The sequence below is a fragment of the Morus notabilis genome, unplaced genomic scaffold (assembly GCF_000414095.1).
Source record: "Morus notabilis unplaced genomic scaffold, ASM41409v2 Scaffold156, whole genome shotgun sequence".
Classification (NCBI taxonomy): Eukaryota; Viridiplantae; Streptophyta; class Magnoliopsida; order Rosales; family Moraceae; genus Morus; species Morus notabilis.
The window spans coordinates 588,779-614,496 of NW_010361538.1; the positions used below are offsets into that span (position 1 = coordinate 588,779).

The following is a 25,718-nucleotide window of genomic DNA, read 5'->3' on the forward strand; positions in this document are numbered from 1 at the left end:
ATCTTTTTTTATTTACTTTTAAGTTGATCATTTATCGTTCGTTGAGAAAGCCACGAAGTGAAATGAAACGACTTCGTTTTATAATACGGCCTTGGGCTTGATGGGCTTAACTTCAGCACCTTTGGATGGACCGATTTTTATCTCTGGGCCGCATGTAATCCACCCAACGACATGTCGTTGCAGTGCTGTTATTTTGGGAGAAAGAGGGAAATAAACCAGAGATTAATTAAAATTAATAGGTTAATAGTTTACGTAAGTTAATAAATAGACTTAATTACTATTTTTGTTCATAATTTATCTGGTTATGAACTATAATTTGATAAGTTATTGTCCATAATTATCCATAACTTTTCTGGCTATGAACCATAACTTGATAAATTTGTCCATAACTTATCTAGTTATGAACCATAACTTGTCTGGCTATGAACCATAACTTGATAAATTTGTCCATAACTTATCTGGTTATGAACCTATTAATTTCTATAACTAAAAATTGGCCTACATACTTTCTTAAGCTTTTCATATTGGTCTATTTTCTACTATTTCCTTGTTATTTTTAGGAAAACTTTGGCTGTGTTCAGAATTGTTGGAGTTGTTTTTTATTTTGTTTGTCACGTTTTTGAGAAAGAAAAAATAAAAATGGGAGAGAAACGGCGTTTTTTATATAAAAAATACAATTATTTTAAAACGAGTTTCAAACGCACCTTTAAAAGTTTATTTATTTATTTATTTTATTAAGGTGTAAGGACTTGGGAATTATGTTGCAAAAAGAAGTAAAGCGACGTGTTACATGTCCATTCATAAGCTTTACTGCAGATACTGTCTAAAAATTATCTTACTTAATCTATTCTGTAATCATTTTTCTCGAGAAAGAAATTAATTCTTACTATGCTATTCTAAATTTACGAAGTGAAGGAAACAAGAAAGGTGCATGAACTTTGTAAAAAGACCAGTGTATGTTATTTTCTTGTCAATAATCTACACTGTTCCTATACTGTCCTTTTTGTACGTAAAAAAACGACCATATATTCTAGATCACGTACTTCAGTCATTAAGGGCCGTTTAATATATGAATTTAAATTAAAATTATTGATTATAATTTTTAAAATTTTAAATTTTTTTATGAGAAAAAAATGTTTTAACATAATTAAAATCATGAATTTACTGTAATAGAACTTATATACTAAACACCACCTAAATAAAAAAGATGTTTTAGCTGTCAGTTTAAATGACATAATTTGCTATAAGAAAAAATAATTTCATTTTACAAAAAGATACGGAATGGTTGTCACATATTCTATAGACAAGTTTTGCTAGTGTGCCTCTCTTAAATTTTTTTTTTTTTTTTCAAATTTTATGTTCACCTATGAACCAAATAAACTAAAGGACTCATAATAACAATAAAAAAAACTAAAAGGAAGACATCTTTCTTGTTTCCCAAAACGACATCTAGGTTTAACTACATCTAGACATGGCAATATTCCCTGTGGGACGGATCTCTGCGGGAATTTGCACCTAACACGTGAGAATGAAGAATAATAATAAAAAATAGGGATAAAATTTTGTCTCTAAATCTTAGTGGAATGGAGACGAAGGAAGCCCTCCCCACCCGCTCTCACCCCGATATACATAATATATTTTATATAAATATAAATACTATATTAGAATTTTTTATATCATTTCTTACTAAGAAAATAAAGGGCGCGTTTAGAACTCGTTTTAAAATAATTATGTTTTTTGTGTGAAAATGAAAATGAAAACGTTTTCAATCTCAGACATAAATTATTTTTAAAAATGTCTAAACTAAAAAATCGTTTTCATTTCTGTTTTTTGTCTTTATTGCGCCAAATACTGTTTTGAAAACGTTTTTATTTTTTCTTTTTTAAAAAATGTGAAAAATAAAAACGGGATCAATTTCAAACACAGCCAAAAGGTTACTGTTTTAATGGTAAAAAAGTCAACTAGAAAAAAGAGGTAATTATGAGACCTCTCTTGGCTCTATAGCTAAGGTTTTTTTTTTTTTTTTTTTTGTATATATTTTGAATTTGATTTGTATAATTTTTGATTTTGACCTAAACTTTTAGTGAATTTCTACCGTATTTTTACTTTAAGTTACAATAATTTTAAAATATTTAATTACATTTGATGAAAAATGTGGTGGGTATGAACTCCGCCCCCACCTCTCCTTAATGAAAGGGTAAGGATGGAATGGTACATCACTTCCGCTGCCATCCCTAACTACATCTACACTAGATGCCACCATTAACTTTTTAAGAGGGAAAAAAAAAAGAAGAAAGAAAAAGAAAAGCCTCCATCATAAATGACATTTCGTTTTGCTAATAAATTACAACGAAACGTCGATCAGAATGGAAAAGCAACTACACAAATTAACGATATGTCGTTTCTTTCAAAAGAAAATAATAGAGTAGACACCTCAAACCCAATTTCTTTATTAATCATTTATTCGATCGAAGGCGTCTCTTTTCCAATTTTGGGTTTTACTTGGATTCCCTCCCCTTTCCCCTCTAAAGCTCAAGATCTGTTCAGCAACAGAGACATTTGGCTCTCAACAATTTGTAAGTTCATTTCATTCATCTCCAATTTCAAAACCCATGTCTAATTTTCTCCGAAAAACCATTATATTTGGAATTTGTTATGTAAGAGCTTCACCAGGAACTAGTAATCTGGGTTTTCTTCGAAACCCTGATTTTTTTACTCTAAGATTGTTCTCAAGTAGCTCAAATCAACACTCTTTTACTGTCTCATACCTCATAAACGAACTTGGGTTTTCTTCATAAGCCGCCTTATCAGTTTCCAAGCGTGTTAGCTTCGAGCGTCCAGAGAAACCAGAAAAAGTCATAAAGTTGTTTGAGAAGTATGGTTTCTCTCGGTCCCAAATATCAAGCATTTTCAGAAGCAACAGTCAACTGCTTTTAGCCGATACAGAAAAGAGTATTTTGCCCAAGCTGGAGTTTTTTGATGCCAAAGGTATTTCATCGCCCCAATTTGCCAAAAGTTTATCTAAATTCCCTACTATTTTGATTAGGAGCTTAGATAAACATATTATGCCCACATATGAGTTCCTTAGGAATTTTCTGCAGTCTGATGAGATGGCCATTGCAGCTGTCCAAAGATATCCGGATATACTCAACGCAAATGTTGAGAAATGTTTGGGCCGTAACATTGATATTCTGCGAGAACGTGGAGTTCCTAACTCCAATATAGCTAAACTGATCGCGAAACAGCCTCGAGCTTTCTCGGCACGTTCGAATCGGTTCCAAAAGATAGTTGAGGAAGCGGTGGAAATGGGGTTCGATGCAAAGAGGCCAAATTTTGTTCAAGCAGTGATTGCACTACTTTGTTTAAGCAAATCAACGTGGGAAAGTAAGGTTAACGCATATAAGAAGGGTGGGTTGGTCTGAAGAAGAGGTTTTGAAAGCCTTTCAAACCTATCCTTGGTGCATGGTGGTGTCTAAAGATAAGCTTATGGCATCTATGGATATCTTCATCAACCAAATAGGTTGGAGACCCTGCCATTTGGCTAAATTCCCAGCAATATTTACAGTGAGTTTAAAGAAGAGAATAGTCCCGAGGTGTTCGGTTTTTCAAGTTTTGTTGTCAAAAGGGTTGGTGGAGAAGGATGCTAACTTGAATACGTTATTGATGGATTCAGAGAAGGAATTCTTGCAGAGGTTTGTCACACCTTATAAGGAGGACAGTCCGAAGCTGTTGAAGTTGTACAAGGAAAAATTAGATCTTTCAAAGGGACCACATATCGATGATTAGATATGTCAAAACATATATTACAAAGGGTGTGGTAAGATGATTTTTGACATGATATCGTATGCAGATGGAAACCTTTTGGACCTGTTTGTTTCTGTTTCTATTTCCATTTTTTACGTTTTTCAAAGCAAAAAATTGAAAACGGGTGTTAAAAACGCGTTTGGTGCAAGTTTTTTTAAAAAATAAAAACAAAAACGTTTTTGTCGTTTTGTGGAAATCAGAAAACGAAAAAAAACCTGTTTTCTCTATTTTCGTTTTCTTTTCCTTTTCTCTCCCGTTTTCTCTTCAGCCTCTCCCGTCTGAGTTTTTTTTCTGCTTCAGCCATTATTCAGCCCAGATTCTTCAGCCTTCTTGCCGGCCGAGCTTCTCCGTTCTTCTCGCCGGATTCGTTTTCTCCGGTTTCCTTCTCGCCTAACTTGCGCCGTTGGGGCTCCTCCGGTTTCTCCGTTCTTCCTGTTCTCGTCTCGGCCTCTTCTCACCAAGGTATGGTTCTTTTTACCGAGTTATTCGTTTTCTGATTTGGTTTCCTTCCCGTCTGAGTTGGTTGAGTTTTTTTTAGCTGATTTTGGAGTTTTTTTAGCTGATTTGGTTGTTTTTTTTTATGAGTTTTTTTAATAATGATTTTGACTTGATATACTCAACGAAATCGGTTGATTTCCGTTTGATTTGATTAGTATTTTGTCTAATTTTTTTATTATCTGAGTTGCTGAATTTTTTTCCATTTTTTTTTTTCCTGGGAGCCTCCCATTGGGGCTGATTATCAGCCCCCATCAGCCCCAATGGGGGCTGATTATCAGTCTTGATGGGGGCTGATAATCAGCCCTGATGGGGGCTGATTTCAGCCCTGATGGGGGCTGATTTCATCCCTGATGGGGGCTGATTATCATCCTTCATCAGCCCCAATGGGGGCTGATCGTCAGCCCCCATGAGCCCAAATGGGGGTTGATTATCAGCCCCAATGGGGGTTGATTATTATCAGCCCTGATGGGGGCTGATAATCAGCCCCCATTGTCCCCCCAGAGATTCAACAGGTGCGTTTGGAATTGGTTTCAAAGCGTTTTTATTTTCTGTACGAAAATGGAAATGAAAACGTTTTCATTTTCATTTTTGAATTATTTCTGAAAATGCATTTGGTAGTTTTATTTAGAGATTGATTTCAGTTTTAAAAAAAACTAAAACTGCGTTTGGTGGTTTCATTTTTGAAAACATGTAATAGTATTTAATATATTAAATAAATAATAATTGAATCACAAATAAAAACACTAATAATTAATAAAATATGAAAATTACAATATTCGCTTAAATTATTGTCGCCTATACGAATCCCACATTTGATTAGTTAGATGATTCCTAAAATTAACCATGTAATTCCGTTGTTGCCGACCACCAATTTCAGATGTTTCTGCTTCTTGTGCATCCATACCATGTTGTTGTTCCTGTTGCCCTTCTTGTTCTCCCTCAATATCTTCTACGGGCAAATCGACATCATATTGTCTAAATAGAGGATCATCTCGCACGTGCATTTTAATTAAATTGTGGATCACACAACAAGCTATTGGTATAACATTTTGTCTTGGCATCTAATAATTGGTCATATGCCTAAGAATTTTAAATCTTGCTTTCAAGACCCCAAAGCACCTCTCTATGCAATTACGCAGTGAAGAGTGATAATAATTGAATAACTCTTGTGGTCCCGTTGGTTGACCACCATTTCTAAACTGTTGAATATGATACCTCTGACCACGAAATGGTGCTAAAAAGCCTTGCGTGTTGCTGTAACCGGAATCCACAACGTAATATTTTAGGGGAGGGGGGGTGGCGCCAAGAATGGGTCATATGGATCTCTCATAGTCTCAGTTAACACTCTGGAATCAGCAGCTGATCCTTCCCATCCGGTATTGACATAAGTGAATAGCATATCAAAACTACACGCCGCCATTACATTTTGAGTGCACGAATGTCTTCTTCCTCTGTAGACTGTCTGTTGATGTGCATGTGGGACAATCATCATGTGTGTACCGTCTATTGCACCAATACAATCCTATTAAAATACATAAGGTGAGTTACGATTAATTTAAAATTATTTATCATATTAGTAGTATATGAGCAGAGTCAAATTGTACCTTAAACCATGGCCAGTACTTAGGTTGTATTGAATCTCTGGGGGGACAATAGGGGCTGATAATCAGCCCCCATTGGGATTGATGGGGGCTGATTCAGCCCCAATGGGAGGCTCCTAAGGAAAAAATATAGAAAAAAATTAAGCAACTCAGATAATCAAAAAATTAGACAAAATACTAACCAAATCAAACGGAAATCAATCAATTTCGTTGAGTATATCAAGTCAAAATCATTATAAAAAAAACCCATAAAAAAAACAACTAAATCAGCTAAAAAAATTTCAAAATCAGCTAAAAAAAACTCAACCAACTCAGGCGGGAAGGAAACCAAATCAGAAAACGAATAACTCGGTGAGAAGAGCCATACCTTGGTGAGAAGTGACCGAGACGAGAACGGGAAAATCGGAGGAGCCCTAACGGCGCAAGTCAGGCGAGAAGGAAACCGGAGAAAACGAATCCGGCGAGAAGAACGGAGGAGCTCGGCCGGCAAAAAGGCTGAAGAATGGCTGAAGCAGAAAAAAAAACTCAGACAGGGGAGGCTGAAGAGAAAACGGGAGAGAAAAGGAAAAGAAAACGAAAATGGAGAAAACAGATTTTTTTCGTTTTCTGATTTCCACAGAACAACAAAAACGTTTTTGTTTTTGTTTTTTAAAAAAATTTGCACCAAACGCGTTTTTAACACCCGTTTTCAATTTTTTGCTTCGAAAAACGTGAAAAATAGAAATGGAAACAGAAACAAACAGGCCCAACACAACCCTAAGTACTGGCCATGGTTTAAGGTACAATCTGACTCTACTCATATACTACTAATATGACAAATAATTTTAAATTAATCGTAACTCACGCCTTATGTATTTTAATAGGATTGTATTGGTGCAATAGACGGTACACACATGATGGTTGTCCCACCTGTACATCAACAGACAGTCTACAGAGGAAGAAGACATTTGTGCACTCAAAATGTAATGGCGGTGTGTAGTTTTGATATACTATTCACTTATGTCAATACCGGATGGGAAGGATCAGCTGCTGATTCCAGAGTGTTAACTGAGACTATGAGAGATCCAGATGACCCATGGCACCATTTCATGGTCAGATGTACCATATTCAACAGTTTAAAAATTGTGGTCAACCAACGAGACCACAAGAGTTATTCAATTATTATCACTCTTCACTGCGTAATTGCATAGAGAGAGAGGTGCTTTGGGGTCTTGAAAGCAAGATTTAAAATTCTTAGGCATATGACCAATTATTGGATGTCAAGACAAAATGTTATACCAATAGCTTGTTGTGTGATCCACAATTTAATTAAGATGCACGCGCGAGATAATTCTTTTTTTAGATAATATGAGGTCGATTTGCCCGTAGAAGATATTGAGAGAGAACAAGAAGGGCAACAGGAACAACAACATGATATGGATGCACAAGAAGCAGAAACATCTGAAATTGGTGGTCGGCAACAACGTAATTACATGGTTAATTTTAGGGATCATCTAGCTAATCAAATGTGAGATTCGTATAGGCGACAATAATTTAAGCTAATATTGTAATTTTCATATTTTATTAATTATTAGTGTTTTTATTTGTGATTCAATTATTATTTATTTAATATATTAAATACTATTACATGTTTTCAAAAATGAAATCACCAAACGCAGTTTCAGTTTTTTTTAAAGCTGAAATCAATCTCTAAATAAAACTATCAAATGTATTTTTAGAAATAATTCAAAAATGAAAATGAAAACATTTCCATTTTCGTACAGAAAACAAAAACGTTTTGGAACCAATTCCAAACGCACCCTTTGGTTTTCAACGTCATGGAGTCGAGGTACATGAGTAGAGCTTTGTTTGCAATTTTTGTGCAACTCAATCTGGTTATTTTATATCCTTAACCTACACATTTATTCATTTGCCGATTGTGTTTTCCTCTCCATTTTAGAAGCTATTCAAACGATCTTATTTTAGGCTAGCCTAATCGCACTTTATTTTGATCCAAAACGAAAAAGAAAAGAAAAGAAAATTTTTAGCATCACCGCCTTGTCCATTTCCGTTTGTGAGTTCACATCTTTTCACAACGGATGGTTATGGCATTCACAAAAACATTCATCTTTTTTGCATTTTTGGCCTTTTTTTTTGTATGATGGTTGACCTGCATCTAACATAATGGACTAATAAGTGAGAGAAGGCAAACATTGAGATGATTATCAGTTTAAGTTAAACTGGTAATCTAGGACGGTGAGTACTCAATGCCAAGGTCTAGTTTCATTTCCTCTTACCATAAAGCAAGGGTCTTGTTAGAACAAACTTGATATAGCAATGTCTTTAAGATCAAGATCCTGAGTAAATTAGGAAATGTGAAGAAAAATCTTCTTGGGATTCTTGGCTCGAAATAAGATCATGCTCTTATTTCGAGCCGAGAACCCCGAGAAGATTTTTCTTCTCCTGCCATAGAAATTGCAAGTGGTTATGTGTAATGTGTAAATGTGATTGCCAAACTTAATTGCAAAAGGCGTTGTGTTCTTCGATTAGAGGGAACTTGAATATTTGATATCTCAAAGAATTGCAAGTGGTTATGTGTAATGTGTATGGTACCCCAATATCCTGTGGTTAGATTATAAAACATCACGATGGGTACAAGTTAATAACATGGGCTCTATGTTATTCAGTATGTTGCAAAATTATTGTCGTGTTTGGAATTGTTTTTGTTTTTATTTTTCACATTTTTCAAGAAAGAAAAAATAAAAACGATTCTAAAACGGCGTTTGGCACAATTAAAGACAAAAAAGCAGAAATTTAAACGATTTTTTAGTTTAGTGTAAAATGAGAGAGAAATAAAAAATGACTTTTAGTTATTTTTCAGTTTTTGTTTTTGTTTTCTCCTCTCTCGAGTAGAGAGAGAAACATTAATGGGTTTTTTATACTAAAAATAATTTCTTGAAGAAGCTACCAAACTCATTTTTAAAAATGATTTCTGTTTGAGATTAAAAACGTTTTCGTTTTCATTTTCATATAAAAAATAAAATAATTTTAGAATGAGTTCCAAACGCACTTTATGTTTGTACCTTATCTTTACAAAGTAAAGATTACTCCTAATTATTCTCCACATGCATAAAGAAGCTCACAAACTCTTTTTTAATGTGGTTGCAGATATAGCTTAGGTAATTCCACACTCAACTCTAGTACAAGGTGTAGAATTCAAATCCCCACCTCATGTTCAAAAAGAATAAATAATAATAATGAGGGAAATAGTAAATCATTCGAGAGAAAAAGCCGAGAGGAAAAGAAATGGAGGGACATTTAGGGGGAGAAAAAGAAGAGCAGAGAAAACTAAGGAGATCAAATAGGAAAGGAGAAAAAAAAAAATCTGGAAAGAGACAGTTGGAGGAAATTTTTTTTTATTTTTTTTTTCCCCCTTATCCAACGAGTTGGGTTAATTTTTAAAGAGACACTGTATAAAGAAAGGAAAACTTGAAGGATTTTCATATTAATTTATAAAGCGAACTTCCAAGTTATAGACCACAAGGTCACAATTAAAACGACATGTCGTTGCACTGCAATTATAACGAAAGGAAAACTTTTTTTCGTTTGAAAGAGAACTTCCAAGTTAAACGACAAGGTCATAACTAAAACCCAAACTCAGGGCTTATTACTGCGAAGCTCAAAATTTGGTCAATTGCAGAAGAAATTCGCTCTCATCAATTTGTAAGTTAATTTCATACTTGTACAATTTCAAAACCCATGTCTTTTTTCCTCCGCAGAAGCTTTTTATTTGAAATTCATATAGTAAGATGTTGACGGTGAAAATTCGTCAACTCAGAATTTATCTTTCTGGGAATACTCACGTTACGATTCTTACGAATTGATTGAAAATAAATGCATAAAATAAAGAGAACACGAGTTTATAGTGGTTCGGTAAAATATTATTACCTACACCCATTTATGGATGCACTAAATCTCAAAAGTACAGAAGATCTATCTTAGAGTCGAAAATTGTGCGTAGAAAATAAATGAGGAGTTTAACCCTTATTTATAGGTTCTCATGCACACTATATCTCTAATCTCTAAATTACATTAGGAGTATAGAGATTTTCGTAGCTTTATCTCTATAGTTAATTATTTACATATGTGGTTGTAAATGATAATCCATATATGATCTTCTATTTAAATTTAAATACAAGATGAGGGTTATCTTCTCCTGATTTGGCAGGCTTTGGATTGATCTTTGCCTTATTCGGAACTTGTCGACTTCTCTACATAGATATCTTCGTGACCCTTTTGAGACTTCTTAACTGCAATCACTCAGCTGCATAATAGTTCCTCAACCCAGGGATCTTTCCTTAATCGATACCTCTTGACAATCCTGGCTTCGGAAACTCTCGACGACTTGGTTTAGAGGAATGGTCGGAAATCTCGACCATGGTGCAACATAAGAACTTCACCACCTAATTGGAGTCTGGATCTTCTTTAAAACCCAAATGTATTTCCTCTCAGATACATCTCAACTAGTTCAGATCAACAATCTTTAAAGTCTCGTACCTAATAAACTCATTTGGGTTTTCTCCAAAAGCTGCTTTATGAGCTTCCAAGCATGTTAGTTTTATTACTACTGAGAAACCGGACAAAGTCATAGACTTGTTCAAAAAGTACGGTTTCACCCAAACCCAAATCTCGATTCTTGTTAGAATATCCCCTGTATTACTCTCATTTGATGCTAAGAAAATTATTTTACCCAAATTGGAGTTTTTGAAAGCTAAAGGCTTTTTCGGGCCCTGGAATGACCAAAAGACTCTCTGTACACCCCAGTCTTTTGAGATATGATGAGAAGGTCATTGCGCTTGTCAAATGGTTTTCAGATATTCTTCGAAATATTGAGAATTATGTGGAACCTAACATTGCTATTTTGCGATGACATGGAGTGCCTGACTCCAATATAGTTACTACTCTGATGAACTGGCCCATAGCTTTCATGTTATGTTCGGATTGGTTTAGGAAGATTGTGGAGAAAGCGAAGGAAACGGGGATCGATATTTCAAAGGATGACTTTGTTCTTGCGGTGAAGGCACTTCAGTCGATGAGCAAATGGACATGGGAAAGTAAGGTTGATGCACATAAGAAGTGGGGTTGGTTTGAAGAAGAGGTTATGAGCGCTTTTCAAAGGACTCCTTGGTGCATGACGGTATCTAAAGATAAGCTTATGGAATCTATGGATTTCTTCATCAACCAAATGGGTTGGAGTCCCTCCCTTTTGGCTAAATGTCCAACAATCATTGGACTGAGCTTGACGAAGAGAGTAGTCCCGAGGTGTTGGGTTTTTCAACTTTTGTTGTCCAAAGGTTGGGTGGAGAAGGAGGTTAGCCCTCATGCTTTGAGAATAATGTTGCAAAAGTGAGGTAAAGCGACGTTTTACGTGTCCATTCATGAGTTGTATTGCAGATTCTATCCAAAAGTTTGTTTTACTTATCTATTTTATAATCATTTTTCTTAAGAAAGATGTGAATACTTATTATGCTATTCCAAATTGCGAAGTGAATGAAAAAAGAAAGGTGCATAAGCCTTGTAAAAAGATCAGTCGTAAGTGTAATCACATTTTACATTCAGTTAAATAAAGCATTTATAGCCTTTGATATGAGTAATTCTAAATATTTTAGCAGTTCCGTTGGGAAATCTATATTTAGCTCTCCACTTAATGAGATTGCTTTCTTTATTGTGCTCTAGTGTCTTTCAAAATGAAATTTCAATTTTATGGTTCTTTTCCTTTTACCCGCCCCAAAAAAAGAAAGTATTCTTATCTATCCTTTTTATCTATTAATTTTTTAAAATGGTCATATCAGTCGTTTGTCAAAAACGAGAAGTAACTCGAAGGATTTAGCCTAGACCTAAATATATTTAGGGCCGTTCACTTCGTAGATCACATTGTGTGAATTAGGCCGAGTTATGCGTTCACTAAACGCAACCCGAGTTGGTGAGTTTCACCCATCCCTTGTTTTCCCATTACTCAAGTTTAGTTCTACAGAGCGGATTGCCTCTGTAGAAAATGACACTTCTTTGTAAATAGAGTTTAGCTTTAGTACAAGTGAACACAAAACTCAAGTTTTGAATGCTAAATCAATCTCCTACTAAACACTCAACTCAAAGTCCAAACTAAACTCAAATTTTTTACAACTCAAATCTACTTTCTTAATTCGAGTTGAGATGTGACTTTATGTGAGAGCTTTTTACTGTAGCAAAAAAGTTAGATGTGACTGTTTCTGAGAGCTTTTTACTGTAGCAAAACTCGAATCGGTGAAGTGAACGGGTCAATTTGAGTTAAGCTCTCTCCTTTTTTTTTTTTTTTTCCTCTCTCTCTCTAAAACCGTGTTACCCTTATAAGGGGAAGGAAATTTCAAAGTGAGGTATAAGTCGGGAATTTGCGAGGCTTACTCAATTATTTTGTTCTTGGCACTCTCTAGTGAGAGAGGAAAAAAAAAAGTCTTGAAAGAGATCGACTTCTTGGAAGCGTTTTCATGGTGATTAACGCGAAGAAGAGACTGCTTATCTGTGGATGTAGACAATTTTGATTGAACCACATAAACCTGTTATGTCTTGACATTTCCTCTGTTTCTTGTGTGCATCTTCTGAAATTGTGTATTTTTGCGTCTATCATTGTTCTTTAGATGTTGGATTAAAGTCTTCTGAGACAGTTTGGCATAGGTTTAACATAAATACTTTGAGGAGGTTTACTTGTTAGTTGGTAAAATTTGATTTTGGCATAACGGTTTGCTTTTCACAAGCTTTACTGTCATTTATTCTGTTTTGCAATCAAACCTACTTGTGAATCTGAACCTCATCAAAATCCACTTCATTGAAATTCCATTCAACTTGAGTGCTCGAGCATTCAATATATCAAGCAAATATGCTTCAAGAGCTAGTAATTTCAAAAACAAGATCATGCAGTAAAAGAAACCACCAGATTGATGTAGAAATCAATCACAAACAAAAGCGCTCACTCTTGGACTCAAGGAACGTCAAATGTAAATAGTTCTCAAATAGGATCACCTAACTTAACAAGGGAAATTTTTAGTGAATGATATGAGCATGTAGAACATTTCTTCTATCTCATTCTTCAATATACTTTTCACACATTCTCATCACTCTGATCCACTTGAAAGATCCAATTTTTCCCTGTACAACTTTAACAGCTTTGGTGCTTTCTTCACATAAGGCGCAATGAATTTTTGCAAAAACTTCTCCTCCGGAACTTTCAATAACGTATCAATGCTGACCTCCTCCACCAAACCTTCCGACAACAAATATTGAAAAACCGAGCACCTCAGGACTATTCTCTTCTTTAAGCTCACAGTAAAGATTACAGGGTATTCAACCATAAGGCAGGGCTTCCAACCCATTTGGTTGATGAGGAAATCCATAGATGCCATAAGCTTATCCTCAGATACCATCATGCACCAAGGACTCTTTTTAAAGGCTTTCAAAATCTCATCTTCAGACCAACCCCACTTCTTAAACGCTTTAATCTTGCTTTGCCACTTTGACTCGTCCATCATCCAAAATGCATGCAATGCTAAAACAAAGCTCACCTTCGAAGCATCAAATCCCATGTCCTCAACCTTCTCCGCAATCTTTCGGAAACTATCCCGACTCACCGAAAAAGTTCTAGGCCAGTTAAGCATCAGAGTAGCTATGTTGGAGTCAGGCACTCTATGTTCTCGCAAAATATCAATTTTAGGCGAAATTTTTTTCTCAATGTTGTAAATGAGGATGTCAGGAAATCTTTTAATAGCTCTAATGAGCTTCTCCTCAGATTGAAACAAACCCCTCATGTAATCATATGTGGGAATAATTTGTTTGTCAAAGCTACTTCCCAAGATTGCAGGGCGTGCAGATAGCATTTTGGCCATTTCAGGGACTGAAATGCCTTTGGCCTCTAAAAACTCTAATTTGGGCAAAATATTCTTCTCAGCATTATATAATAATGCGCTAGGTTTTACTCTAAAAAGCTTTGATATTTGAATTTGAGTGAAACCATACTTTCTGAACAAATTTATGAGTTTGTCTCGTTTTTCAGGGGTCTTAAAATTGGCATACCTGGAAGCATGTAAAGCAGCTTCTGGAGAAAACCCAAGCGAGTTTATGAGATATGAGACTGCAAAAGATTGTTGATTTGAACTACTTGAGAACAATCTTAGGGGGAAAAAATCTGGGTTTTGAAGAAGACCTAGAATACTGATTGGTGGTGTATTTCTTACAATACGACTTCCAAATAGAAAGGCTTTGCAGAGAAATTTAGACATGGGTTTTGAAATTTAATATGTATAAAAGAAACTTACAAATTGTGGACAGCCAATTTTTGCATAAACTGAAGAAAGCTCGAGTCTTTGTACAGGAAGTAATAAAATTCAAGATTGAGAGTTTTAAGGAGTGAGTGGACACTCGTAGGCGACATTGAAAAGGCAGTTAGTCTTGTCAACAAAACACTGTCGTTGTGAATGTTGCGTCAAAATCCAGAAACAAAACGGAACGATAGGTCATTTGTTTTATGCAGGTTTTTTTTTTTTTTTTTATTTACTTTAGGTTCCCTACGAAGAAGTTTTCTTTTTCCTCTTTTCCTCTAGAAATGTCTGGGGTTCATTTAGTTCATTGATTTGAGTTTTTAATTTGAGTTGAGATGTGAATTTATATGAGAGCTTTTTACTATAGCGAAAAAATTAGACGCGACTGTTTCTGAAAGCTTTTTACTATAGCAAAACTCGAATCGGTAAAATGAACGGTGCCGAATAAAGCACTTTGAGTCATTGAGTGAGAAATTAGTCAATGGTAACGTTTCTAAACAAGAGAACAAATTTGGACAAAAATAGAATATTAAATGTTATTTTGGAAGGGTTTTACATAAGGTTTTTTTTTTTTTTTTTTGTTGGAATGATTGAATGAATACTAATAAGTTCAATTTTAATTAAATAGAACTTGGGCTGAGAAAACTCTCTTGAGGGGGAATAAAACATAAGAGAGGAGAGATCACAAGTTACAAAAGATCATTTTGGAAAGTTTCAATGTTTCATTGTGTTCTGTGTTTTGTTCTTGCTCTTTGTGGTTAGATTAAGTTTTCTGGAATTGTGTCTTTTCTTGTTCTTTAGGTGTTGGATTAAAGTCTTCTTAGATAATTTGGCTTGAGTTTTAACAAAAGTAAATACTTTCATGGTGTTTTCTAGTCGGAAAATTGATTTTGTATGTTGTAATCAAACTCGTGCATCTGAACCTCACCAAACATTAGATTAAGTTTTCTTCTCAAAAAAAAAAAAAAAAAAAAGGGTCCAACATAACATTCTTGTTGAGCCGCGAATTTAAACATCAAATCCTCGTTTAATATTAGATCAAATAAATGAAATAACTTTTTATAACAACACCTTCAATAAAGTCCATTGTTTAAGTTTGTCTTTTTTTTCTCCCGAAAAAAGAAAACATAGGAAAGAGATAACAAATATAGGTCCTTTTGTTTAAATTGATTTACACATTATTGCAAACAGAAGCTTCACTCTTAAACCTCATAAGGGATGCAATGCGATCAACTAACTTGACAAGAGAAAATAAATCTATGATATAAGCCTGCAGAAGAAAGATTGCTTAATCTCACTCTCAAGTTTTTGCTTTATCTCACCCTGCACCATCAATTTCAAGTCTTTTTGAAAGGTCCAATTTTTCCTTGTACAACTTTAACAGCTTGGGAGCTCCCTCCTCATAAGGCGCGACAAACCTCAACAAAGTCTTGTTTAAACAAAAGAATTGAACAAAATCTCTTCTAATCAATCACCATGAGAATGCTAAGAAGCGTAAACAATTTTGAAGAACACAATCTCTTTCAGGAGTTTGTTTTGTTCTTGGTTTTTTGTCACATTTTACATTCAATTTGCCAAACCCTTCGACTCTCCATTCTGATCGGTTCTCACATCTTGCATTTTGCCCCGTCGGCGTTTTCCTTTTTTTCTGACATAATAAATAAATAAGAAAATAAAAATGATATACTAGAAAATACAGTCACTTTAAAAAGAAAAGCACAGTACAACTTATATTTCATTTTGAAAGAAAATGGACCACAATGAACAAAGCAATCTTTTTAAGTGTAGAGTTGATACAGATTTGCCCAACAGAACTGCTAAGATTTTCATGATTATTCACGAGTCATGACCAATTTGGGAGGCAAAATGTGGTTGAAATGCTTTTCAAAATTATATGTAAAAATATGACAAAATTTAGTCTCAAAAAGATACTTGAATAGTTTATAAACTGAATGCAAAGAATTGCATATTAAGTGAATGCATAGGCAAGCAGGCAAGGAAAACCTATTTCAAAGACTAGGTTGTTGGCACCACCAGATTTGATTCGCACAAGAATTGCCGATAAAAGCCCCAGTCTTGGACCTCAACTTAAGGAATTCCATTATTGAAAGGTCTACAATTAGATCAAATAAAACATTAGTTGGATAAAAACTGCAATACAGATCATGAAATGTACATGCACCTCAATTAGATGCAAATGCTTTGAGAGGCATGAAATTTCAAAAAAAAAAAAAAGAAAGAGAGAGATCATGCAATAAAAACACCAAAGAATTAATGCTACAAAACAATTGCAAAGATAAGCTCTCGAACTTGGACTTTGGGAAGGTCAAATGTAAATAGTTCTCAAACTGGATCAACTAACTTGACAAGGGAAAAATTATTTAAAAAGAAAAAAGAAAACCTTGTCAAGGGAAAAATTGTTAATGATTAGAGTATAGAACTATGCTTTTATCTCACTCTACAATATAGTTCTTACACATTCTCATCACTCTCTGATCCACTTGAAAGATCCAATTTTTCCCTGTACAACTTTAAAAGCTTTGGTGCTTTCTTCACATAAGGCGCAATGAATTTCTGCAAAAACTTCTCCTCCGGAACTTTCAATAACGTACCAATGCTGACCTCCTTCTCCACCAAACCTTCCGACAACAAATATTGAAAAACCGAGCACCTCGGGACTATTCTCTTCTTTAAGCTCACAGTGAAGATTACAGGGTATTCAGCCATTAGGCAGGGCTTCCAACCCATTTGGTTGATGAGGAAATCCATAGATGCCATAAGCTTATCTTCAGATACCATCATGCACCAAGGACTCTTTTTAAAGGCTTTCAAAATCTCATCATCAGACCAACCCCACTTCTTATACGCTTTAATCTTGCTTTGCCACTTTGACTCGTCCATCGTCCAAAATGCAACCACTGCTAAAACAAAGTTCACCTTCGAAGCATCAAATCCCATGTCCTCAACCTTCTCCGCAATCTTTCTGAAACTATCCCAACTCGCCGAAAAAGTTATAGGCCAGTTAAGCATCAGAGTAGCTATGTTGGAGTCAGGCACTCCATGTTCTCGCAAAATATCAATTTTAGGCGAAATTTTTTTCTCAATGTTGTATTTGAGGATGTCAGGATATCTTTTAATAGCTCTAATGAGCTTCTCCTCAGATTGAAACAAATCCCTCATGTAATCATATGTGGGAATAATCTGTTTGTCCAAGCTACTTCCCAAGATTGTAGGGCGTGCAGATAGCATTTTGGCCATTTCAGGGACTGAAATGCCTTTGGCTTCTAAAAACTCTAATTTGGGCAAAATATTCTTCTCAGCATCATATAATAATGCGCTAGGTTTTACTCTAAAAAGGTTTGATATTTGAATTTGAGTGAAACCATACTTTCTGAACAAATTTATGAGTTTGTCTGGTTTTTCAGCGGTCTTAAAATTGACATACCTGGAAGCATGTAAAGCAGCTTCTGGAGAAAACCCAAGTGAGTTTATGAGATATGAGGCTGCAAAAGATTGTTGATTTGAACTACTTGAGAACAATCTTAGGGGGAAAAAATCTGGGTTTTGAAGAAAACCTAGAATACTGATTGGTGGTGTATTTCTTACAATACGACTTCCAAATAGAAAGGCTTTGCGGAGAAATTCAGACATGGGTTTTGAAATTTGATATGTATAAAAGAAACTTACAAATTGTGGACGGCCAATTTTTGCATAAACTGAAGAAAGCTCGAGTCTTTGTACAGGAAGTAATAAAATTCAAGATTGAGAGTTTTAAGGAGTGAGTGGACACTCGTAGGCGACATTGAAAAGGCAGTTAGTCTTGTCAACAAAACACTCGTTGTGAATGTTGCGTCAAAATCCAGAAACAAAACGGCACGCCGTTTTGTTGCTAAAATAAAACGATAAGTCATTTGTTTTATGTAGGTTTTTTCTTTTTTTTTTCTTTATTTACTTTAGGCTGCCTATTAAAAATTTATCTTTTTCCTCTTTTCTCCTGGAAATGTTTGGGGTCCATTTAGTTCGTTAATTCGAGTTTTTAATTTGAGTTTAGATGTAATTTTATGTGAAAGTTTTTTACTATAACAAAAAAGTTAGATGTGACTGTTTCGGATAGTTTTTTTACTATTGCAAAACTCAAATTTTAAACTCAAATCGGTAAAATGAACGGGCCGAAAAAAGCGCTTTGAGTCATTGAGTGGGGGCTGGGAGTGAGAAATTAGTCAATGGTAACGTTTCTAAACAAGAGAACAAATTTTGACAAAATTAGAAAAATAGAATATTAAGTGTTATTTTGGAAGGGTTTTACATAAGGGTTTTTTTTTTTTTCGTTGGAATGATTGAATGAATACTAATAAGTTCAATTTTAATTAAATAGAACTTGGGCTGAGAAAACTCTCTTGAGGGGGAGTAAAACTTAAGAGAGGAGAGATCACAAGTTGTCGTTACAAAAGATCATTTTGGAAAGTTTCAATGTTTCATTGTGTTCTGTGTTTTGTTCTTGCTCTTTGTGGTTAGATTTAGTTTTCTGGAATTGTGTCTTTTCTTGTTCTTTAGGTGTTGGATTAAAGTCTCCTTAGATAATTTGGCTTGAGTTTTAACAAAAATAAATACTTTCATGATGTTTTCTAGTCGGAAAATTGATTTTGTACGTTGTAATCAAACTCACTTGTGCATCTGAACCTCACCAAACATCAGATTAAGTTTTCTTTTCAGAAAAAAAAAAAAAAAAAGGTCCAACATAACATTCTTGTTGAGCCAAGAATTTAGACATCAAATCCTCGTTTAATATTAGATCAAATAAATGAAATAACTTTTTATAACAACACCTTCAATAAAGTCCATTGTTTAAGTTTCTGTCTTTTTTTTCCTCCAGAAAAAGAAAACATAGGAAAGAGATAACAAATATAGGTCCTTTTGTTTAAATTGATTTACACATTATTGCAAACAGAAGCTTCACTCTTAAACCTCATAAGGGATGGTGAAGAGTGAGAAGTTTACAATGCGATCAACTAACTTGACAAGAGAAAATAAATCTATGATATAAGCCTGCAGAAGAAAGATTGCTTAATCTCACTCTCAAGTTTTTGCTTTATCTCACCCTGCACCATCAATTTCAAGTCTTTTTGAAAGGTCCAATTTTTCCTTGTACAACTTTAACAGCTTGGGAGCTCCCTCCTCATAAGGCGCGACAAACCTCAACAAAGTCTTGTTTAAACAAAAGAATTGAACAAAATCTCTTCTAATCAATCACCATGAGAATGCTAAGAAGCGTAAACAATTTCGAAGAACACAATCTCTTTCAGGAGTTTGTTTTGTTCTTGGTTTTTTGTCACATTTTACATTCAATTTGCCAAACCCTTCGACTCTCCATGATCGGTTCTCACATCTTGCATTTTGCCCCGTCAGCGTTTTCTTTTTTTTCTGACATAATAAATAAATAAGAAAATAAAAATGATATACTAGAAAATACAGTCACTTTAAAAAGAAAAGCACAGTACAACTTATATTTCATTTTGAAAGAAAATGGATCACAATGAACAAAGCAATCTTTTTAAGTGCAGAGTTGATACAGATTTGCCCAACAGAACTGCTAAGATTTTCATGGTTATTCACGAGTCATGACCAATTTGGGAGGCAAAATGTAGTCCAAATGCTTTTCAAAATTATATGTAAAAATATGACAAAATTTAGTCTCAAAAAGATACTTGAATAGTTTATAAACTGAATGCAAAGAATTGCATATTAAGTGAATGCATAGGCAAGCAGGCAAGGAAAATCGATTTCAAAGACTAGGTTGTTGACACCACCAGATTTGATTCGCACAAGAATTGCCGATAAAAGCTCCAGTCTTGGACCTCAACTTAAGGAATTCCATTATTGAAAGGTCTACAATTAGATCAAATAAAACATTAGTTGGATAAAAACTGCAATACAGATCATGAAATGGACATGCAAAAAGTTGCTGCACCTCAATTAGATGCAAATGCTTTGTGAGGCATGAAATTTCAAAAAAGAAAAAAGAAAAAAAAAAGAAAGAGAGAGATCATGCAATAAAAACACCATTAAATTAATGCTACAAAACAATTGCAAAGATAAGCTCTCGAACTTGGACTTTGGGAAGGTCAAATGTAAATAGTTCTCAAACTGGATCAACTAACTTGACAAGGGAAAAATTATTTAAAAAGAAAAAAGAAAACCTTGTCAAGGGAAAAATTGTTAATGATTAGAGTATAGAACTATGCTTTTATCTCACTCTACAATATAGTTCTTACACATTCTCATCACTCTCTGATCCACTTGAAAGATCCAATTTTTCCCTGTACAACTTTAAAAGCTTTGGTGCTTTCTTCACATAAGGCGCAATGAATTTCTGCAAAAACTTCTCCTCCGGAACTTTCAATAACGTACCAATGCTGACCTCCTTCTCCACCAAACCTTCCGACAACAAATATTGAAAAACCGAGCACCTCGGGACTATTCTCTTCTTTAAGCTCACAGTAAAGATTACAGGGTATTCAGCCATAAGGCAGGGCTTCCAACCCATTTGGTTGATGAGGAAATCCATAGATGCCATAAGCTTATCTTCAGATACCATCATGCACCAAGGACTCTTTTTAAAGGCTTTCAAAATCTCATCTTCAGACCAACCCCACTTCTTATACGCTTTAATCTTGCTTTGCCACTTTGACTCGTCCATCGTCCAAAATGCAACCACTGCTAAAACAAACTTCACCTTCGAAGCATCAAACCCCATATCCTCAACTTTCTGCGCAGTCTTTCGGAAACTATCCCGACTCACCATAAAAGTTTTAGACCAGTTAAGCATCAGAGTAGCTATGTTGGAGTCAGGCACTCCATGTTCTCGCAAAATATCAATTTTAGGCGAAAAATTTTTCTCAATGTTGTATCTGAGGATGTCAGGACATCTTTTAATAGCTCTAATGAGCTTCTCCTCAGATTGAAACAAACCCCTCATGTAATCATAAGAGGGCAGTATCTGATTATGTAAGCTTCTTGCCAAGACAGTAGGAAATAAAGACACCATTTTAGCTATTTCAGGGCCTGAAATGCCTTTGGATTCAAAAAATTCTAATTTCGGCAAAATGTTTTCATGGGTATTATATGAAAACACTCTCGGAAAAGCTCTTACCAGACATGATATTTGGGTCATAGTGAAGCCACGATCCTCGAAAAACTTTATGACTTTGTCAGGTTTCTCAGGAGAGTCAAACTTAACATACTTGGAAACTGATAAAGCAGCTTGTGAAGATAACCCAAGTGAGTTTTTGAGGTAAGACACCGTAAAAGATTGCTGATTCGAACTGCTTGAGATCCATCTGAGAACAATACCATTTGGGTCTCCCAGAAAACCCAGATGACTGATTTTTGGTGAAGTTCTTACAGTACGACACCCATAAAGAATCGTTTTGAGGAGAAATTGAGACATGGATCGATAATGAACCTAGCCGATTCTCTCTGCGTAAACTGTAACAGAACAAATCTCAAGTTTCCGCGAATAAGAGAGAGAACCCCAAAAGAACTTTGTCCTGGCAGTAGAAACGACATATTATTGCAATGTAGGTGTTTTGACTTGGCTATTCACGGCATGTCGTTTGTAATTGATGTTTAAACGACTTGACGTTTCTCGTAACACAATAAAACATTTGACTTCTTTTTTTCTTACTTATGATAAACTTGTGTAAATTTTTTTTTCTTTTTCCTTTTTGGCATATTCCCTTTTGTCTTGAATGATGAACTATACATCGTTTTTTTTTTAAAAAAAAACTTATCGAACCTACAGAGCTTAGAAAAAATGACATATCGCTTGGTATATGAATTTTTTAGGAGAACATTTCAAAAAAAAAAAAAAAAAACAGAGAATTATTTAGGAGAAACTTAAAAAAAATGCCGCAGAAACAACTTATGATTCACTTTTACTATTACTTTCGTTTAGTTGCACGTTTCGCCAAAAAAAAAAAAAAAAAAAAAAAAAAAAAAAAAAAACCTTTAAAAAAAACAGGAACGATTGAGACTTTATTCTTTTCACAATAATTTTTTTTTGTTACACTCTTTTCTTTTATAAAAATTTAAATTTAACTTTTTTGTTACAATACTTTTTCTGACTCATCATCATCAGATTACAGCTCTTTCTACAACGGGTTCCCTTAGCTAGAAAAGAAGCGCCTAGCTGTCCTCTTTGTACAAAAGTCATAAGATCTTATCCGAAGATCTTATCTTGTAAAAAGTTTTTTGTTTTTGTGTGCTTAGTCAAAAGTTTAATAGTATATTTATCACTTTGTCAAAAGTGATTCTGTCTTTTATATAATTAGTCAAAAGCGGAACAGTGAGTGATTCGCTTTGTCAAAAGTCATTCTGTCTTTTGTAAAATAAATCTAAAGTTATACAATGTAAATCTTATCTTGTCAAAAGTTTGAGTTGTAATTTAAGTTATGAAAAAGCCCTGAAGTTGCTAGTTATAATAGGGCATGAATTTAACTATTATATTTATTGTTTATTAGAAAAATATTTTTATAAGGTAGATAAATAAGTTCTAAATAATCAATAAAACCAAACACTACAATCTATTTGAAAAAAAAGATAGTTCCATGGATTTTAAGTTTGCCAGGGGCATTTGAAAGTATCAGGTACTTCTCTTTATTTTATTGTCTACAATAAATAGCCCTTGCTAACGATGAGAAACTGCTGTAATGGATCTTGATATTGGCTCCGTGTATTTGGTTTGAGTAAGGCTGCAACTAGCGGGAACAAATTTAACCTAGTTGTAATTAATAATGTATTCACCAGGTCTAAATTCGAATATCTCAACTTGAAGATTCTACAACAATTTTGGGATTACATAATCCATATGTAACGATGATTTTAAGAGAAAAAGTAGTCTAATGCGTCGTTTTTCGACCCTATCCGAGGGCACCGTGCATGCATTTAACGATGACACTGTCACCAAATGTGGACACATTTAACGACGAAACTGTCACCAAATGTGGACGCAGACGATAGGGTCGGATTTAAAAGCATCGTTCGATAGGGTCGGATTTAAAAGCATCGTTAAATATTTCGACTACGGTTTCTAGCAACATCGATGCCGCCATTGAATCTTAAGAATTGTATGTTTTGGCGTAGGAGATTAGTGCTTGCAAATAGATATTAGTCACACTCACATATGCAACTTTATAGTTAGTTTGCAAATAGGTTATAATTGGGTTGATGCTGAAACTCACCACCAATGAAAAGGGCAACAAATAGTATATTAGCATGTCATGTTGTCATTAAATCTTTTACTAGTTCAACAAATTAAAAGAAAAAAAAAATCTTTTATTTATTTATTGGGCAAAGATCACTTAAAAAGTACAAAGAGGTTAAGTTCTCCTAAATGAAGGAAAAGGATGCTTGCATAGTTTATAAAATGATTGAATAGACCTATACTAAGATCATGCATGATTTGCATATAAATTGCAAACAAAAAGCTCAAAATCTCGGACCAAAATTCAATTTGAGCTCAAAATCTCAAAAAGCTTGTAGACAATTACTTGATCTCACTCTCTGCAATGCACTTTATGATACCTTATCAAACTCTGGTCTTCTCTGAAAATTCCTGGTTTCCCGCGGTGCAATTTAAACAGGGATTTTGGTGGAAGAGCTCATACTCCACTAATAGCTTTTGCATTGTGCGGTGAAAACTGAAAAGTGGCTGGATTTATAAAAAAGGCCAGAACAACTGAGACAACAGAGATTTGAAAAGAAAAAACAGGACTTAGCTTTCACATTGTGAGTAAAGTGAAATCAAATCTTATACCGAGAGATTGTGTAGCTAAAATCTTTATTCATTTTCTTGAACTAAGATTACTCGGTAAGTGAAGACCAATCCAACTGTTAGTCAAGGAGAAAGTTTACAAAATGAATGAAAAGATCTTAACGTTATACGTCCCAAAGTTCTCAAACCTCATAGATCTTTGCTGCATTTGAAAGATCATATTTTTCCTTATACAACTTTAACAGTTCCGGAGCGTTTTCCTTATAAGGCGCGACAAACCTCTGCAAGAAATTCTTCTCTGAACTCATCAATAATGAATTCAAGTTAGCATCCTTCTTCACCAAACCTTTTGACAACAAAACTTGAAAAACCGAACACCTCGGGACTACTCTCTTATTTAAACTCACTGTAAAGATTGTAGGGAATTTAGCCAAATGGAAGGGCCTCCAACCCATTTGGTTGATGAAGATATCCATAGATGCCATAAGCTTATCTTCAGACACCATCATGCACCAAGGATAGCTTTGAAAGGCTTTCGAAACCTCTTCCTCAGACCAACCCCACTTCTTATATGCGTCAACCTTACTTTCCCATGTTGATTTTCGCATCGACAAGAATATATTCACCGCTACAACAAATTTGAGCGTTGAAGCATCAAATCCCATTTCCACGACTTTCTCCACAACCTCTCGGAAACTATCCGGACTCGTCACGAAACTTTTAGGCCAGAGATGCATCATTTTTGCTATATCAGATTTAGCCACTCCATGTTCTCTCAAGATAGCGACGTTAGGTGCGACATACTTCTTAAGACATATGAGGATATGCGGAAACCGTTTGACAGTATGACAAGCCTTCTCATCAGACTGAAACAGGTCTCTATAGAAATCATACGAAGGAATAATCAGATTAGATAAGCTACATCTCAAAAGGGTAGGGAATACAGATAGCCTTTTGGCCATTTCAGGGCCTGACATGCCTTTGGCTTGTAAAAACTCCAATTTGGGCAAAATATTCTTCTCAGCATCATATGAGAATATACTAGGGCATCTTCTAACAAGGTTCGATAATTGGATTTGAGTGAAACCGTACTTTTTGAACAAATTTATGAGTTTGTCTGGCTTCTCAGGAGTCTTAAAATTAACATACTTGGAAGCTGATAAAGCAGTTTCTGGAGAAAACCCAAGTGAGTTTATGAGGTATGAGACTGTAAAAGATTGTTGATTTGAACTACTTGAGAACAATCTTAGATGAAAAATATCTGGGTTTCGAAAAAAACCTAGAATACTGGTTGGTGGTGAAGTTCTTACAATATGACATCGAAATAGAAAGGTTTTGCAGAGAAATTTAGACATGGGTTTTGAAATTTAAGTATAACAGAAACTTACAAATTGTGGACAATGGATTCTTGCGGAAATTGAAGAAAGCTCGATTCTTTGCAACAGAAGTAAAGCCCTAAAGTTGAGCTTTAATGGAGTAAGTGACACTCGTAAGCGACATTGTTAGTCTTCAGTCTCTTGACAACAAAACACGTCGTCGTGAATGCTGAGTTAAAATCCTAAAGTAAAACGGCACGCCGTTTTGTTGTTAGCAGCAAACGAAAAGTCTTTTTTTTTTTTTTTTTTTTTTAAGGCTGCCCCCTTCTTCTTTTTTTTAATGTTGAAATTCCCTTCATTTTTTAGAAGTGTCAATTTGGGTCGTAATACGATAATACAA

At 34.7% G+C, this 25,718-nt stretch overlaps 3 protein-coding genes and 1 pseudogene across 3 annotated transcripts; 1 reads left to right on the forward strand and 3 right to left on the reverse strand.

Moving 5' to 3' along the window:
- Positions 1–2,349: 2,349 nt before the first annotated feature.
- On the forward strand, positions 2,350–3,809 carry LOC112091962 (annotated as a pseudogene).
- A 9,221-nt stretch (positions 3,810–13,030) lies between these two features.
- LOC112091970 (transcription termination factor MTERF6, chloroplastic/mitochondrial-like) lies at positions 13,031–13,798 on the reverse strand. Its single transcript, XM_024166896.1, has one exon. It carries the CDS (start codon positions 13,796–13,798, stop codon positions 13,031–13,033), a length of 768 nt encoding a protein of 255 aa, XP_024022664.1.
- A 6,013-nt stretch (positions 13,799–19,811) lies between these two features.
- Positions 19,812–21,728, reverse strand: LOC21411133 (transcription termination factor MTERF9, chloroplastic). Its single transcript, XM_024166838.1, has 2 exons — positions 20,503–21,728; positions 19,812–20,116 (listed from the first exon to the last, which is right to left on the reverse strand). Exons 1-2 carry the CDS (start codon positions 21,675–21,677, stop codon positions 20,092–20,094), a joined length of 1,200 nt encoding a protein of 399 aa, XP_024022606.1. The 5' UTR covers positions 21,678–21,728; the 3' UTR covers positions 19,812–20,091.
- Positions 21,729–24,056: 2,328 nt separating this feature from the next.
- LOC112091960 (transcription termination factor MTERF2, chloroplastic-like) lies at positions 24,057–25,497 on the reverse strand. The gene has a single exon (XM_024166839.1). It carries the CDS (start codon positions 25,355–25,357, stop codon positions 24,185–24,187), a length of 1,173 nt encoding a protein of 390 aa, XP_024022607.1. The 5' UTR covers positions 25,358–25,497; the 3' UTR covers positions 24,057–24,184.
- Between the last annotated feature and the right edge of the window lie 221 nt (positions 25,498–25,718).

Coding starts and splice junctions, on each gene's coding strand:
- LOC112091970 (XM_024166896.1), bottom strand. CDS start 13,798: ATGGCCAAAATGCTATCTGCACGCCCTGCAATCTTGGGAAGTAGCTTT.
- LOC21411133 (XM_024166838.1), bottom strand. CDS start 21,677: ATGTCTCAATTTCTCCTCAAAACGATTCTTTATGGGTGTCGTACTGTA. Junction 20,117..20,502: donor TCAGAGAGTGATGAGAATGT/GTAAGAACTATA, acceptor ATCTAATTGTAG/ACCTTTCAATAATGGAATTC.
- LOC112091960 (XM_024166839.1), bottom strand. CDS start 25,357: ATGTCTAAATTTCTCTGCAAAACCTTTCTATTTCGATGTCATATTGTA.